At 53.2% G+C, this 15,712-nt stretch overlaps 2 protein-coding genes across 2 annotated transcripts; one reads left to right on the forward strand and one right to left on the reverse strand.

The window, feature by feature from the left end:
* Positions 1 to 413: 413 nt before the first annotated feature.
* On the reverse strand, positions 414 to 4,244 carry TLCD2 (TLC domain containing 2). The gene is made up of 4 exons (XM_072353603.1): positions 3,767 to 4,244; positions 3,141 to 3,223; positions 2,521 to 2,603; positions 414 to 1,612 (listed from the first exon to the last, which is right to left on the reverse strand). The coding sequence occupies exons 1-4, from the start codon at positions 4,135 to 4,137 to the stop codon at positions 1,235 to 1,237; spliced, it is 915 nt and encodes a 304-aa protein (XP_072209704.1). The 5' UTR covers positions 4,138 to 4,244; the 3' UTR covers positions 414 to 1,234.
* Positions 4,245 to 9,263: 5,019 nt separating this feature from the next.
* Positions 9,264 to 14,871, forward strand: LOC140260898 (apoptosis-inducing factor 3-like). Its single transcript, XM_072353670.1, has 18 exons — positions 9,264 to 9,325; positions 9,502 to 9,611; positions 9,698 to 9,807; positions 10,353 to 10,397; positions 10,471 to 10,552; positions 10,687 to 10,799; positions 11,191 to 11,277; positions 11,407 to 11,498; positions 11,698 to 11,828; positions 12,359 to 12,474; positions 12,825 to 12,896; positions 13,225 to 13,288; positions 13,689 to 13,765; positions 13,847 to 13,964; positions 14,049 to 14,147; positions 14,394 to 14,469; positions 14,631 to 14,735; positions 14,841 to 14,871. Exons 1-18 carry the CDS (start codon positions 9,264 to 9,266, stop codon positions 14,869 to 14,871), a joined length of 1,590 nt encoding a protein of 529 aa, XP_072209771.1.
* The last annotated feature ends 841 nt before the right edge of the window (positions 14,872 to 15,712 follow it).

Below are 15,712 nucleotides of genomic sequence, written 5' to 3' on the forward strand. Positions count from 1 at the left end.
GACAGCGGGGATAGCCTATCAGAGCGCGGAAAGGGCAGGAGGCGGGAATAAGTGCGGAAGAGGAAAGGAAGCAGTGCCTAGAGTATACTTCCGGTTGAGTTCCTATTCCTTTCCGGTCCCGCCCTCTACCGATTTTGATTGGTGGAAAGGGATAGCGGTCGTAGCACGACGCCGGCTCTGATTGGACAATCAGCCTGTCCCAGCGGAGCCCAGCTATGGGGCCTAAGAGTCCTAAAGGCAGATATAGCTGTATGGGGTTGATGTCAGCCTGCGCTTTGTACCCGGGTTGTGAGAGACAGGCCATCCCTTGCCCTTGATAGAGGCACCCCCAGCTTCTCCCACAGCTTTCAAAAGCAAACGGGTGTTTTTTGGGGGAGTAAAAGGTTCTTTCCCTTGAAGCCTCTTCCACTTTGAGCTGTTTTGTTTGCCATTTATTGAAAGCCTGTGTTAGTTAAGAGCTGTCGCTGCTGCTTGAGAGCATTACACCGGGCTCTGCAGCAGGACTCTGGTTCCTCATAGATACCCACGTTAAAAACATCTCATCCACAAGAAGCAACTATCACACACCGCCATCCTGACCTGCAGCTCACGCGCTCCCACACTCATTTATAGGGAGTTAATAGAACCGGGAACAAAAACCACACTAGAAAAGTTCCAGTTGTCTGAAGTTAGCGGCCTGTCCCCCAGTATGGCACTGCAACCCCCACTGTCCCTAGTCCAGTGCCAGCAGCATCTGACGAGGACAGGTCCAAACCTTCATCTCTCACCTGGCACAATCTCCTCGGTGAGGAATTATAGGTACAGGATTTGGCTTTTACCAGCCCTGGATTCAAGGGCAAAGCCTTAGAGATGCCTGGTGCTGTCCCATGGGAGGTAGCACAAGGTTGAGCACAGAGTCCCTTAGGTAATAGGACCCTGCAGGGTACAGCACCTAAGAGGTTAGAAACACACAGTAGTGTTTGCACGTCCAGAAAAGCAAAGGGGAAACAATTCTCCCTGCTCCCTTCTCAGTGGTGCCTCAGGGCTGCGAGAGCCTTCAGGGCTTCTCTGAGCAGCTCCTGGTTGTTCGACCACATCATCCAAGGGTGCTGGAGAGCAGAGCCCCAGTGCCTGATCCACTAGCACCTTCTCTGCCCAGGATCCACAGCCACAAGTCCAAGCAACACTGAAATAGCCACGCTCACTTCCCACAGCTCTTTGCTGTCCTCCTCCACGAGCTCATAGCTGCTCAATGTTATTTTTCCTTCTCCCTGCGTGTATCCCGGCTGGACTTGAAGAAATCACTCCGCAGCAGGCGGTAGAAGAGGATGATGTTCATGGGGGTCATGATTGCCATACCGACTGTGCCCACGGTGTATGTGGCCAGTGGCACTTGCTGCCGGTTGAGGAACAGCCAACGTGTCATCCAGGCCAGCGTGGCAATGCGGAACACCACGTAGGTGCCCAGGTTGATGATGCTGTTGAGGCGGTAGCAGGTGGTGCGCACCAGGTCAGCCATGAGCAGGATTTGGCGTAGGTGGAGGAAGATGGAGTTAATCTCCACCAGTAAGGCCACAAGGGCAAAGCCCACGTACTGATGGAGCAGCACTGCAATGCCAAAGCAGACAATCACCTGGGAAAGAGAAAGAGAAGAGGCTGAGCACAGGCACTGCTTGCTCTAGAGCCCTTCATGCTCAGGCACAGCATGAAGCAGAGCTAGAGACGGTTGTCATGCTGGAGCCAAGCCACTGGTCACCACTTCACACATCTCTGCAGCTCCGTAAACAAGATAAAGTCTCCCCACACCACTGCACAAAACCTTAATAGGGCAAGTGGGAAACACATCTATAAATTCCAGGTTGAAAGAGGAAACCCAACAGCCAGCCCTAACCCTGCTGTTATGGCCTGGGGCACACAGTAGATGGTGGCCCAGCAGGTTTTTCTGCACACAGCGGTAGGGAGGGAGATGTGTAACCCAGGGCTAGAGCTGCTGCTGGCTCAGAGATCCTCTGCAGCACAGGTACACTGCAGGGATTAAGTGGCTTTGCTGCATGACAGTCCTTGTGAACTCCCTTCAGGGAGCTCTGGGATGCCCCAGGATGGAACTATGGGGGCAGAGCGGGTACAACTCCTGCCCTGTATCCCCCCTGTGGTGACAGGGGACCGGCTCTGCCTGCCTGTGCCTTACCCTGCTCGGACTTTTCTTCAGTTTCTACTGTTAATGCTGTTCTCTGTATTGGTTCTATAATGAGATTATCTGCTTGCTAAATCACTGTCTCGGCCTGAATTAGCTCTATTGTGTGGATGACCTTTTGACTCATGAGTAGTGGCTTGCAGAGTTGCAGGGCTGAAAATCACCTCCCCCAGCTGCGTCCCACCAACACCAACTCTCCTGTTCTCCCTCCCTGGTCCCTGCAGGGTCCTGTGCCCCACTGCAGCCTGCTGGAAAATCAAGGCAACGGATCTGTCTGTTCCCACCTTTCCATCTTCCTTGTGATGGGAGGGGAGTTCCCCAGGCCCCCTCCCATCCAGCAGACTCACCACAGAATGATGGAAGAGCAGCTCCCAGGACTGGCGGAGTTTCTGATGGCATAGCATATCCACAAAGTCTTCCAGGAAATAACCTGGGAACAGAGAGGTTATAAGCAAGCAATGGGGTGGTCAGGAAGGCCTGCACTGTGGGGCAGCACTTGGACCCTCAACCATGTTCCACCCCATAGGACTGGATCCCAGTTCCTTGCAGTGTGGAGGATTTACTGCCACCAGAACAACCCCCACATCAGCATTTCATGTACTTAAACCTCCTTGCTGAGCCATAGCAGTGCTGGGGATCTTGCTAGCACCGACCGCATGGCTGGTGACAGAAATGTAACAAGGGGACAAAGAGAGGGATGGCCATGGGACTCAAAACTCCTAACAAGTTCAGCTACACCCATCACATATCATAGGCATTTTTGGGATGCTTCAAGCCCGATGAGGATGGTGATGGGCAGCTCAGTACCTCCCAGCTCTGGGTCTGTGGGCACAAAAAGGAGCCTCTGTCCTTGCCAAGAATAAGGCAATTGTCTGTGGTGCCTGAGACGTCGCTGCCCAGGACGTGGGTGGGGGGCTGACATCAGGCACCAACAGGAACCCCTGGGGACCCTCTTCCCCCACCTCACCTACAGATATGGCCACCAGGCTGTGCGCCCCGGGGGGGTGTGTGCCCACCAGATCCTTGTGCAGCCCAGGGTAGAGGCAGAACCTGTGGGGAGATGGGTGGTGAGTGCCAGGCAGTGCCTTTGGCCCCTAGTTCCATCAGGGCTTCTTTCCACTGTGCTCAGTGGGCACTGCTGACACCCTAGAACCCTTCTTTCCCCTTTGCCTCCCCCCATAGCCATGCTATCCTCCTGTCCTCCACAAATCTCCCTATCCCCTACACTTCCAGTATCACCTTGCACTCCTCAGTTCCTCCTCCATCCCTCTGTACCCCAGATTGCCTTCCTGTCTCCCCATCCATCCCTTTCCCAACACCCCACTAGGGTCCCACCCACCCCATTTCATTACCCCCGAGGATCCCCTCCCCAGTATCCCCATAGGATCCCATCCATCCCATCCTCATTTCCCCCCTAGGATCCCATCCATCCCTTCGCCAACACCCCCTTAGGGCTCCATCCACCCCGTACCTCCCCCTCCCCCAAAGCCCCCTGACTCCCCTTCCCTCTCCACATATACACAACCTCCCTCTTTGTCCCCTCGGCCCTACGTTCCCATCTCGATCCCCCGCCGTTCCATCCCGGCTGCTCACCCCGCCAGCGCCCCGCCGCCGCTCAGCACGCTGTGCGCCAGCGACGTCCAGATGTTCCGCCACTTCCAGCGGTTCCGCCGGGCCGAGGGCGGCGGGGGCATCAGCCGCTCCACCCCGTGATTCAACAAGCGGAAAGCAGCGAAAGAACCGGCGACCAACAGCAAGTCCGGCCCCAGAGCCATGAGCATCCGCTGCCTCCCATGGGGGGCACCGAATGTGCTGCCCGACGGCTCCGCCTCGTCCCGTAGCCCCCGCCCCGGGCACCGGCACCGCCCCGGGTATCGCCTCGCCCCGTTACCGGGTATCACCGTGTCCCGATTCGGAAATGAGGAGGGGGAAATAAAGAATGAAAGGGCTGGGGGTCCCAGCATCAGAGCTGAGGACACCGAGATGTGGGGACACCGGGAGCTGGGGTCATCTGGAGATGGGGACGCCGGGATAGGGACATCGGGTGATGAGTATGGCTGGAGATGGGGATATCTGGAGGGGGGGACACCTGGAAAGGGGGACACCAGGAGCCAGAGAAACCTGGAGGCAAGAACACCGGGAGGTGGGGACAGTGGGAGCTGAGGATGCCTGCAGATGGGATGATCTGGAGACGGGGGGACTGGGAAATAGGGACACCTTCCTCATCCCCCCGAGGTTCCTCCCGCACCCCGGTGGCACCAGGAGGCTCAACACCCTCTACCCTCGATGCAGTGATGCTTCATCCCAAAGTATTCCTAGTGCTTATCTATCCCATCCCTCACCGTGGGCACGGACGCTATACAAACACCAGATCTCACTGTGTGTTTACTGACCAAAAAACTCCAACTGCTCTGCCAAATACGATTGTATATGTATATATATATATATATATATAAATGCTGCACCCACCGCACTGCTGCCCTCCATCCTTTTGTCCCACATCCCATCCCACCAGCAGCTCCCTGCTGTCGAGACACCCCAGATCTGCTCTCTGTGGGAATTCGGGGTCACATACCCACACTTTCCTCAGCTCCATCCCACCACGGCGCTGCTTTTCCTGCTGCTCATGGTTTGATGGCTCTCTCGTTGCTTTTTGACGTCTCCATCAGGAGCGAGGATGCCACGCAGACTTTATTCGGATGAGTCACTGCATACACACCAGGAAATGTCAGGGGCTGCCTCTCCTTTGAGGTATTAATCTGGGAGGAAATCTTCTGTTCTCTTTGCTCTAGTATGAAAGCGTGGAGTCTGAGCTCACCATCACTGCCCTGCCTGGAGCAATGGGTGCTGAAACAGCAACAAGAGATGGGTTGATGGGAGAGATGTTGCAGAGGGAACAGATCAGTGCCAAAGGAAAAGGGTGAGATAGTCCCTGCTGATAGAAAGGCACCTCATGCTTAAAAGCCAGAAAGATGAAAGAATTTTGTCACAGTTAAGTAGAAGGAGAGACATCGCTTGGAGTAATCCACAGATCCAGTGCTGGGGTGGTTATAAATAACCTTGTGCATTAGGACCAGAGGGATCACACAGGATAATCAGCTGTGGGAAAGCCAAGCACAGAGCTCATTCTGCTTAGCATAAGGGAATGCAGAGGGATGGGTGCATTACCTGCACCCAGCCAGGGCTGTACACCTGCTGGGCTGCCCTTGGTACCAAGTAGGAAAGTCATTTAACAGACAGTGTTTCAGCCTCAGAAATGTTGTCCCTTTCCATGGGGAAGCTCTGACCCTGCAGTGCCCCAACCCCTGAAACGCTGTGGGTCTGGCACTGCCTGTCCTGGCTGTGACGTTGCCCCACGTGCTGCTTTGTTCTCTGGGTTATGAAACACTTTGGCCCCGTTCAGGAATAGTGAACGTGTCTCCAGGCACTGGAGGGCTCTCACGGCCATTTCCTCGTGGGAGGAATTTAAGCTTTGATAAGGGCACTTCTGGTTCCGGGGCTCTGATCCCACTGCTGGAGCACCACCAGCAGTCACACGCATTCAATCTTTCAGCTACTCTTAGCCCAGATTTTCCTTCATTTTCCAAAGTCTTACCACGGAATTTCCTAAAAAAAACCCTATTTTCAGCTTTGAAAATGCCTTCTTCACTCCTTCTATAGCGATGCCATTAACCAGAGATACTTTGAATAACAGAAGTTCCCAAGTTCGGTTACAAACAAGCCCCAGACACCTGCTCGGAGCCCAAATCTCCCTCTATGCCCCATATCAGGCTCAGACACGGTGAGGGACAGGCGCTGCCACCAGAGGTCCCCGCACACCCGCAGAAGAGCCGCTCAGGGCGCCGCGATCCGACAGCGCTCAGCATCCATCCACACCTTATTTGGAGATATTGCCTTTTTCACCCAGATTTAGTGAAGTTTTCCATCAGTCCTTTCGAAAGTCTCATTCTGCGCCGGGTCAGCTCACACCGTACCGCTACCAGCAGGGCAGGGGCACCCTATGGGACTCAGCCATCCCATAACGTTGCGGGGACACCCCAAGTTGCTCTGGCCAAAGCCTTGCTCCCGCTGTTGGGAAGCTTTACTCCCTTCATCTGCTTCTCTCCAGACAGGGAGGTGTGAAGCCTGTCTGCTCCTCTTGGCTTGTAGATTTTAACTAGTTGTCATCTTCTTTCCTCTCCAAAGTGTGTCACTGCTCTGCTGGCCCATAGGAAGTCAGACGATGCAGGAAAGCTGTGCCCACCCCTCCTTCTCTTTCTACCTGATGGTGAGCAGTGAAACACACAGGGTCAGGTGACTGCCCAGCCTCTGTTACCATGCCAGACCTGAATGCTCAGGAAGAATACATGAAACAGCACAGATAATGATTTTTACCCTACGAGCAAGTTAATTCCTATTGAATATTTCCTTTTTCATGCCTTCTCCCCCTATAAGCAAAACACGCTTTCCCTGCCCAGTTTACAATCCTCAAGCTTAAGCCATATCTGACAGATATTGATGTGCTTCCTGGTGACAGTGTTATGGGGTACTTATGACCCTATGCTTGCAGTTCACACGGGTTCAGAATGAGCCCTGCAAGGTGGAAGCGCTCCCTCCATGCACACTGCATGTTGCAAAGCACACTCAATCACTCCTGCATTGCAAATCGAGCTTCACAGCTCCTGCTGCTGCCGGCTGCACAGCTGGGCATGGGGCATGTTCCCTCCTGAATTCTCTCATTATTAATATCACCAACCAAGCTGCTCTGAGCGTGGTGTCCCATTAATCATTTTAGCTCTGCTGCCTCCCCACCTCGCTTGCTCTCCGTTCTTTGGAGATGTTTGGCTGTGTGTGCTGCAGGGAAGGACCAACGTGAGCTCAGTGAGGATGAAGACACATCTGCACAGCCACAGCTGCATTACAGCATGCCAGGGTGTGTGGCAGGGGCTTGAAAAGAGGAAAGTCCTAACAAAGGGCCAAAAGATGTTATAGAGCAACTTACAGATGTGGCATAGCATCCTATTCCCTGAATGCCTCAAGGGCTTATTGCATGTTCCTAGGCATGAGCTGTCAGAGCAACATCCTACAACAACCCCAAACCTTTATGCTCAGTGCCCTTCCCAGCCTCCAGAGCAGAGCGAGATCCCTTCAACAACCACCTTTGCACCAGCAGAGGTGGGGATCTTGCTTTGCTTTTCTTTTTGCACGAGTCCTTTGCTGGGCTGTTGGGTTGCATCCAGCAGCCTCTCAGCTCCTCTGTGCCAACGCCGCCATGCAGCACTGTGTCCCACCTGGCTCCCTCCCTTGTACTTTGCACACTGCAGCTCCCATCCCCGAGCAAACACTTCCCAGCTATTTCTGCTGAGTCAGAGGATGCCTCTGCGAGGGCCTCCGCAGCTTCTCCACGTGGGAATGTGCTCCCAGGGAATAATTACAGGGAGTTTAAACAGGGCCGTGCAGCAGCCAAATTGCTTCATGCTCAGGCGCCTGGCCAGTGAGGCAGAGCCCAAAAGCTGCTTTTTGGCACTGTTAGCAAACACTCTGCACCTGCACCCACCACGGGCGTGCAGCACCCGTAGGCTGGGAACACTCCTGGCATCACAGCATCCTTACGGCCCAACAGAGCAAAGCACTTTGCTGGGAGCAAGTATACTTACTGAGCATCCATGTGCACATCCTCTTCTCAGGGCCGTGCCCACCTCTAGGAGGATTTTCAGCCCCCTTGCACTGGGTTTGGGAGTGCATTGCATGGTTCCCTGTAATGGGGATGATGCCAGAGCCAGGGATTTGTCCCCGCTCTGCGTTTTGAGGTATATTTAAAGGTTCTGAAACATCTTGACTGTGAAACAGAGATAAGAACTGGAGGGGACGCAAACAGCGGAGGCGTCACTCCCATTTTTTCACAGCTCCCACCCTGCTGCAAAAATAGCACCATCAGCAGCACCCAACCCCGTGCAACACACACGGACACAGCGGTGCTGGGATGCCCAGAAACCAACCCGTACTCACATAGGAGCAGAGCAAAGTGCAGCTAAACCAAGGAGCACCAAGAGATGGCTCTTCCCATTGGCAAACAGGAGGAGCATTGACTCAGTTTGTAGGCACAGCCCTTGGACCACACCTTCCCCATCAGCCCTAAGTGTCCTTAATTCCTCAGCGAGCAGTTTCTAAACCTGAATGAGGGGGGAGAAAAAAAAAAACAAACAGTAATAAGAAGAAATAAAACCGATTGAAGTGTGGATTGATTGCAGTCATTAGATACACCGCCTTCCCCGATGCCGCCCATCGGCCGGGGGTGTTGGGCATGGCTGGGAGAGCATCGCCCAGCGTGGGTTGAGAGAGCTGGCTTTGGGGATGGGCACACAGACAGGGAAGGGATACACGGACCGTGGCAGCTCTCAAGGAGGTTGTGAGTATCAGCTGGAGCTTTTCCTTGGGACGAGGGGCGGCGATGGGGGAATTTCCTGAGGTTTTGGCGCTGGTGGTGAAGTTGCTTCTGTCTGCCATCCGCTTGCTCCTGGGGGGCAAGCAGCAGCCTTTCTATCTCCATTTTTAACCCCAAAACAGAGGGGAAAATCTCCAGACAAACAGCAAACAGCCAAGTGCTAAAGCAAGAACCAAGACTTGTTGCTCCTTTTTTTTTTGTTCACTTCCTGCTTTTCATTATGTTTATGATCTTAATTCCTTCTCTACTTACCCCAATACCACCCCATCACCAGCACGGGAGGGATTTTGGAGGCTTCGTTGATGGCATCTTGCCCTGACAAGGTGATCGTAAATCATTTTAAATCATTTTATTGATTCCTGACACCACTGCTGTAAGCCTTCCTTGCTTACTCACTGTTCAAGCCGGGTTTAATGGGTTGCCATATGCAAACGGGACCTGGGTGAAGTCAGAGAAAGAATGGATAATGGATTTGAGGTTTGGAGACCAAATAATAATAATTATAACAAATAAAATAGAGAAAATGTGTGTGCTTTCTGCTGATCATAGCCTTTCTACTTCAGCTGAGCGTGCAACCCTCTGAGCTGCAGTGGCTGCATATTTTGGGGTGAGATCTCTGAGGAAACAGCAAGGACAGAGGCCGACCTCCCCCCTGCGTCCATCAACATGGATTGCAATGACACCATTACTGCAGAGGTCTGCAAGGAGGATGATGTTGGTGATGGAGAGTGAGTAGCCCATGGAGAACCACTGCCATGAGCTGTGCAGGCCCCTGCAAGGCCAGCGTTGCCATGGCGACAGCTGCCATGTTGGGTGCCGCCATGTTGGCTGCCACCATCTTCTTGGTGGAGGGAGCACCGCCATGGCTGTGAGGGGCTGATCCTTCCTCCCTGTTGTGCCCCAGGCTCTGTGAGGTGATGGTGGCTGGCTACCCAGTACTGCTGGTGAGGAACAAGATGGAGTTCAGCGCCTTGGGCAGTAGGTGCCCACACTATGGCGCACCACTCAGCAAAGGTAGCGCTTGTGGGGGGCAGTGGGGAGAAGCCATGTTGGGGGGAGGAAGCTCTCACCAATTGGCTGTGGGGGGTTTTCTATTGCAGGGGTCTTGAGAGGGCACAGGCTGCGCTGCCCCTGGCACGGGTCCTGCTTCAACATCAGAACTGGAGATATTGAAGAGTACCCTTCTCTAGACAGCCTGCCTTGCTTTAAGGTGATATCTGGTCCCTTCCCCCCCTGCTTGATGCAGGTTCTCTATGCCACCCACTGCCTATGGTGATTGAAAGGGCCAAGCTCTGGTCACAGTGCTGGTCATACATGGAATGACTTCTAGGGATCTGGCATCCTACAGATCCTTTCAATCAACACATCTTGACATCCCTCACAACCAGAAAAGCTCGTGAGCTCCTCACCATCATCAGGCAATCACTTGGCTTTCAAGACCCCTACATGCAATTCTTGATACATCAGAGATTGCTGTCCTCCAACATTCAGCTCAGCACATCAGGACCATGAGATCCTATCGATGCCAACCCTCCCTCCTTAGAGCTGGGCCCCGTTATCCATTATCTCCCTACAGTTTCCCACCTTTGCATCCTAGATCCTTTTCCAACCAGACCCCAAATTCCCAGACAGCTCACTGTTACCAGGACCCCCCAGACTCCCACACAAGCTCTTCAGTCACCATTCGAACAGACTCTCCCATGAGAGCTCCCATCAGCACAGTGCATAAATATACTCTTCTTTCCCCCCTCCCAGGTCACAGTGGAAGATGGAAAGGTGTTTGTTACAGCCAAAAAGAAGGTACTGACCATACCTGCTGTCAGTAAGCACCATTGGGCTGGGTACAACTCCATTGTGTCTCACTTTCTTCTAGGACCTTGAAAGCAGCCTGAGAGTGAAGGACATGAGCAAACGATGCCTTCTCAACCGGAACACGATGCTTCTCCTGGGGGGAGGTCAGTGAAGTGGTCTGCACCACATCCTCACCACAGACACTGTGATCCGCCGGTCTCATCCCTAAAGAGGACTCATCTTCTTCCTCCCACTCTGTAGTGATGCATAACAAGGTTGAGATGAGCATCTCTCATAGGTGTGGCTGCCCTGACCTGTGCAGAGACACTTCGCCAAGAGGGCTTTACTGGCAGGATCATCATGGCCACCAAAGAGAAACATGCTCCGTATGACAAGTCCAAACTGAGCAAGGTTTGTCTGTGAGGAAGGACCGTGCCTGGGTAGTGTGTGTGAATTAGGGGCACAGCCCACGCTCAGAAGCAGGCTGAGGGATCAGGTGATCCATTCTGGCAAGGCAGCTATCGGGCAAGAAAAATGGGTGTAATTTCCAGCTAATGTCTCACCTCCTCCTGAAATGTCTTTCATCAGAGCACACCATTAGCAGCTCTGGCTGAGTTCTTCCCACTAGAGGTCGAGTTGATGTCTGAGGAGGGGCAGGGAAGTGATGGGGACGGGACAGTGCATTTAGCTGTGATATGGTGGTGCAGGATTTACCTGTAATGCAGTCTTACTTCCCAGTAATCTGCAAGAGCACTGCTGACTGTAAGAACTGCTTTATTTCATACTCCTGCTTTGTTTCCAGGAAATGAACTTAAAAGCCGAGGACATCTACCTGAGGAAACCTGAATTCCTGAGTGCTCATGGCATAGAGCTCTGGACAGAGAAAGAGGTGCAAAAGCAGCTGAGATCAGTCCTCAGTGGATGGTTCTGTTCCTGCTACAGGGGAGGGAATTGATGTGGCAGGACAGAAAAAGACCAGAAAAGTGCCTCCTTGATCCTCACCTCCTCTCTCCTGCAGGCAGTGTCAGTGGATTTCCAGAAGCAGAAGGTTCACTTCACGGATGGATCCTCTCAGAAGTACAACCAGCTGCTCATTGCAACGGGTGGACAGTGAGTGCACAAAGCATTTGCCACGTGCAACTTTTCTGATGGGACAAAATGGTTCATTTGTGGGGACGGGAGGGAGCAGGAGATGATAGAAAATGATGGGATCCAATGACCAAGAGGCTGCATGGGGTTGTGTGCTCCCTTCTTATCCTCCCAGTTCTATTTACAATCATGAGCCATACCTGGATTCTCTCTCTCTCAGCTCCAGCATCCTCAAAGTCCCAGGTGCAGACCTGCAGAACGTGTGTTATCTTCAAACCCCAGAGGATTCCAGCAAGGTTTTAGAGCTGGCATCTGGGAAGAACCTGGTGATTGTAGGAGCTTCGTTCATAGGTACCACGCTGGAGGGGCTATTAGGTCTTGAAAAAGTGGGCCTTGAAATGCATATCTGCTGTGTGAGCTTATTAAATAGGGGTCCTCAGGAAAGGGAGTCATCTACTGCCTGTCTTGGTCACACAGCGGAGTCCTGTACCTGGGGCTTTATGAGTTACACAGCACAACCTTTCCCTTGATGGCCAAAAACTCTGAGCCATATACAGTTCCTGGACCAGGACAGAGGGAAATGTGCCTTGTGAGGTCCATCAGAAGAGCTGGGCTACCCAGAAACTCTGGGAAAGCAAGGGGGTAAGGTACAGAAGGGAGCTATGCAGTCAGGAGCTGCTCTTTGTATTTCCTAATATCTGGGTCCATAGTGCACGAGAACAAAGTGAAATCTAACAGCCCATAAATGCACAGAAAAGCAGTTAAGCATTGGCAATCCATCAGATTTGTTCTTGTCTGGAAGGGGTAAAGATTCCTCACAGGAGGAGGGTGCAGGTTCCTACTTGCAGCAGACTTACCTGGGACGTGCCATTGACTTGCAGGAATGGAGGCAGCTGCTTTCCTCTCAGACAAGGCTGCTGCCATCTCAGTGGTGGAAAAACAGGAGTTCCCTTTCCAGAAAACTCTGGGTCCTCAGGTTGGAGGCGTTGCCTTAAAGGTTAGGAAAACCCAGTGCTATCCAAATAGCCCTGCTATCCACCACCGCCCAGGAACTGCAGCCTGGTAGTGCCTGCCCACCTTGCTCGGAGCTCACATGTAAAGCCCCAAACCTCCCTCATGCACAAATTATGTTTCCTAGCTCAATTCCATCCCCAAGCCCCATCTCATGTTGGTCCTAACTGGGATGGCAGAGCAGAGGCAGGCTCCCAGTTCACCCTGCAAATGAAACCTTCCTGCAGCACTGAGCAGCAGCTGAGCTGTCTGCCTGGGTTCTGGCTGGATGCTGCTGTTTTTATGAGCCTGGAATTTCCTACTGAACACTCAGAGCAGCTTCCTCTTCCTTTTCAGATGCTACAAAGTAAAGGAGTGAAGTTTTACATGAAAAAAGAACTCCACGAGCTGAAAGGGAAGGATGGAAAGGTCAGTCATGCCACTGAGGTCTCTGAACTTCTATTTTTAGGGGACAGCCCCTCAAATTGAGGTGCTTCCCAGTGCCTATGTCTAGGCTATCTCCTCCCACGTCTAGACCCTCATGTTTCCTTGCACAGAGCACAGCTCTGAGCTCAGAGGGCAACAACACGCTGCCTTCCTTGATTTTCACTTATATTCCCAGCAACACAAGTCAGCTGGACAAGGTCATCTCAGCCTGAGAAGGAAAACAGAAAGCAAAGAACAAGGCAGCAAAGAGGCTATGGGAACGAGGACAGAATGTTTAGCCCTTTGTTACTGATCCTTGCTTCTTCCCCAGGTCACAGAAGCCATTCTTGCCAGTGGAGAAAAACTACCTGCAGACGTGGTGGTGGTGGGAATAGGTAAAGTGAGCCCAGCTGGGGAGGGAGGCAGCTCTGGAAATGGGGAGAGAGTCCCAGTCCATTCCCATTACCCAGCCCTTCCTTTTGGTCCCACCAAGCTGAGGGGATTATGAGCAATAGGCGGGAGGAAAGAAATGACTTACGGTCTTGATGTGACTTTGGCACGCTTGCTGAGCTCTGTAGGTCACTGCTCTGTTATCAGAGCGCGCCTTTGTTCTGGGTCCTGGTTTTATTGTCGCTGGGTTCGCTCAGCACCAGCCCAACTGCTGGTCACTGCTGTAAGCTGCCCTGGTCCAGGCAGGCTGAGCAGGTACCAAGACCACATGTTTCCTGCAGGGCCCAAGTTACCCCCTGCCTTTACAGAGCCTTGCTGCATTTGTCCTTACTCCTTTCCTTGCAGGGGTGACCCCCAACTCTGCATTTCTGAAGGGTACCTCCATCGCCAAAGACAACAGTGGTGCCATCCTGGTGGACCTGGTGTGTAGCAGCTGAGTACCCACGGCTCATTCTGAACCCTTTCCCTTTCATTGCTGCATTAATGGCTTTTTGTCCCACTAGCACATGCAAACCAACATCCAAAACGTCTTTGCTGCGGGGGATGTGGCTTCCTTTCCCGTTGCGTTGCTCAATGGGGACCACTCCAGCATCCATCACCAACAGGTGGCCGAGGCCCACGGTGAGGCAGTGCTTCCCAGCTCCACTCAGACACTCAGCATCCTCCTGGGGACCTCCAGGAAACAAAAACACTCCATTGCCACAGGTTCCATCGCTGCCTGTAACATGTTGAAGAAACAGAAGGAACTGCACACTGTCCCCTTCTTCTGGACCACGATGCTTGGCAGAAGCATCCACTATGCAGGTAGGATGGGGCAGAGAGAGAAGAAAAGGGCACAATTGTCCCTCTCCAAACCAGGGAGAAACTTGGGACCACGTGCAGTCTTGCTCCTCTGTGTCAGCTCTGCTTGGCCAGGACCTCTCTGCCTGCCCCCAGCCTCATGCCAGAGTCACATCCCCTCTCCTTTTTCCTGCACTCCAGGTGGCATTGAGGTGGGGTGGGTGGCACTGCTGTACCAGAGCTCCCTGACCCCACCATCATCTTCTGCAGGCTGTGGGAATGGCTACACAGACACCGTTCTGAAGGGCAGCTTGGAGCAACAGAAGTTCCTCATCTTCTACCTCAAGTGAGAGCAGCCGCACTACAGCGTAACCAGAATGGGGCTCCCTGCATGGGAGCCTGGCACACGTTCCCATTCCCTCTGCCCTGCCCACTGTTCACAGGAGGATGTTGCTATGCTGTGTTATGTGCACCAAGGAGCTCTGCATCCTTCTGTTTCTCTTCCAGAGATGGCTTCGTGACAGCAGCTGCCAGCCTCAACTGTGACCCCACGGTGTCTCTGATTGCAGAAGTTTTATACTTGGGGAAATCAATCTCTAAGGAAGAAGCAGAGTAAGTGACACGCCGAGCAGGAGGGCGATGCCTTCCCCCTGCAAACAGAGCCCAGCAGCACAGCTCTGAGCTCCTGCAGTTCCCAAACACCCCTCTTGTTTTCAGGGCCTACGATATCAAGGACGTACCCTTGTGACAGCTAACTAAGCTTTGTTAGCGCACTGCCACGAGGGGAACAGCATCAACCACAAGTTAAAGCTTGACTTGGTGCAAGAGAAATAAAGTGAAAGCAAAGCTGAATTGAACACGTGCATTTGGTGCCTGCACAGCCTTTGGCTGCTCTTTGCACTCTGGGGCAAAGCAGAGCTGTGCTTCCCCCCCTTCCCTACCTCCTAAGCAGGGACCTGCTGGGCTGGGTAAAGGGAGACCACATGGTTCCCAATCCACCGCCTCCATCCACCACCTCCAGCTCACTGCTGGCAGGGAATGTTCATTCAACACGCCCCGGTCACGCTGACCTTCTTGCTTTGCAGAAGCACATTTTCCCAGCTAAGGGAACTCTGAGTGAGGCAAGCTGCTCTCACAGCTGAGAACGAGACAGTCCGTGTGCAAGAACCGATGCCAAAGAACTCACCCCTAAGGACAGAAGGCTGTGAGCCGACCTTTGAGCAAGCAGCACCTGCTGGCATTGCTACAGCCTTCGTGAATATTGCATTAGCTGCCACAGCGACTGCTTCCCAATCCAGCAACCCCAGCCCAGCTGCATGCAGCGTGGCATCCCCCGTGCTGGCTGCTTCAAGGAGGAGGAGGGTTTGATGCTGCAGGAAATGCAGCCTCAGCGCTGGAGGAAAGAGTTGCAGGGTTTTGCAAGGCAGCAGCAAGGGAGGCCGTGTGTTGAGCAGGAAGCACTGCTCTTACTCACCGGTCACATGGCACTCTGCAGGAGGAAGGGTAAGCTCTGAGTGTCAGGCAAGTTCCCATAGGGACACTGTGTCAGCCTCAATCCCTCTGCTCTTACGCTCAGTGCAGAGCTGAGT

The sequence above is a fragment of the Excalfactoria chinensis genome, chromosome 19 (genome assembly GCF_039878825.1).
Source record: "Excalfactoria chinensis isolate bCotChi1 chromosome 19, bCotChi1.hap2, whole genome shotgun sequence".
In the NCBI taxonomy this organism is placed as follows: domain Eukaryota; kingdom Metazoa; phylum Chordata; class Aves; order Galliformes; family Phasianidae; genus Excalfactoria; species Excalfactoria chinensis.

Bases quoted from the DNA above. Each gene is read 5' to 3' on its own strand.
- LOC140260898 (XM_072353670.1), top strand. From the start codon at position 9,264: ATGGATTGCAATGACACCATTACTGCAGAGGTCTGCAAGGAGGATGAT. The intron at 14,148-14,393 runs GTAGGATGGGGC...CATCTTCTGCAG, and splicing joins CAGAAGCATCCACTATGCAG to GCTGTGGGAATGGCTACACA. The intron at 14,736-14,840 runs GTAAGTGACACG...TCTTGTTTTCAG, and splicing joins ATCTCTAAGGAAGAAGCAGA to GGCCTACGATATCAAGGACG.
- TLCD2 (XM_072353603.1), bottom strand. From the start codon at position 4,137: ATGCTGGGACCCCCAGCCCTTTCATTCTTTATTTCCCCCTCCTCATTT. The intron at 3,224-3,766 runs GTGAGCAGCCGG...ATCTCCCCACAG, and splicing joins GGCGGCGGGGCGCTGGCGGG to GTTCTGCCTCTACCCTGGGC. The intron at 1,613-2,520 runs GTGAGTCTGCTG...TCTCTTTCCCAG, and splicing joins TGCTCTTCCATCATTCTGTG to GTGATTGTCTGCTTTGGCAT.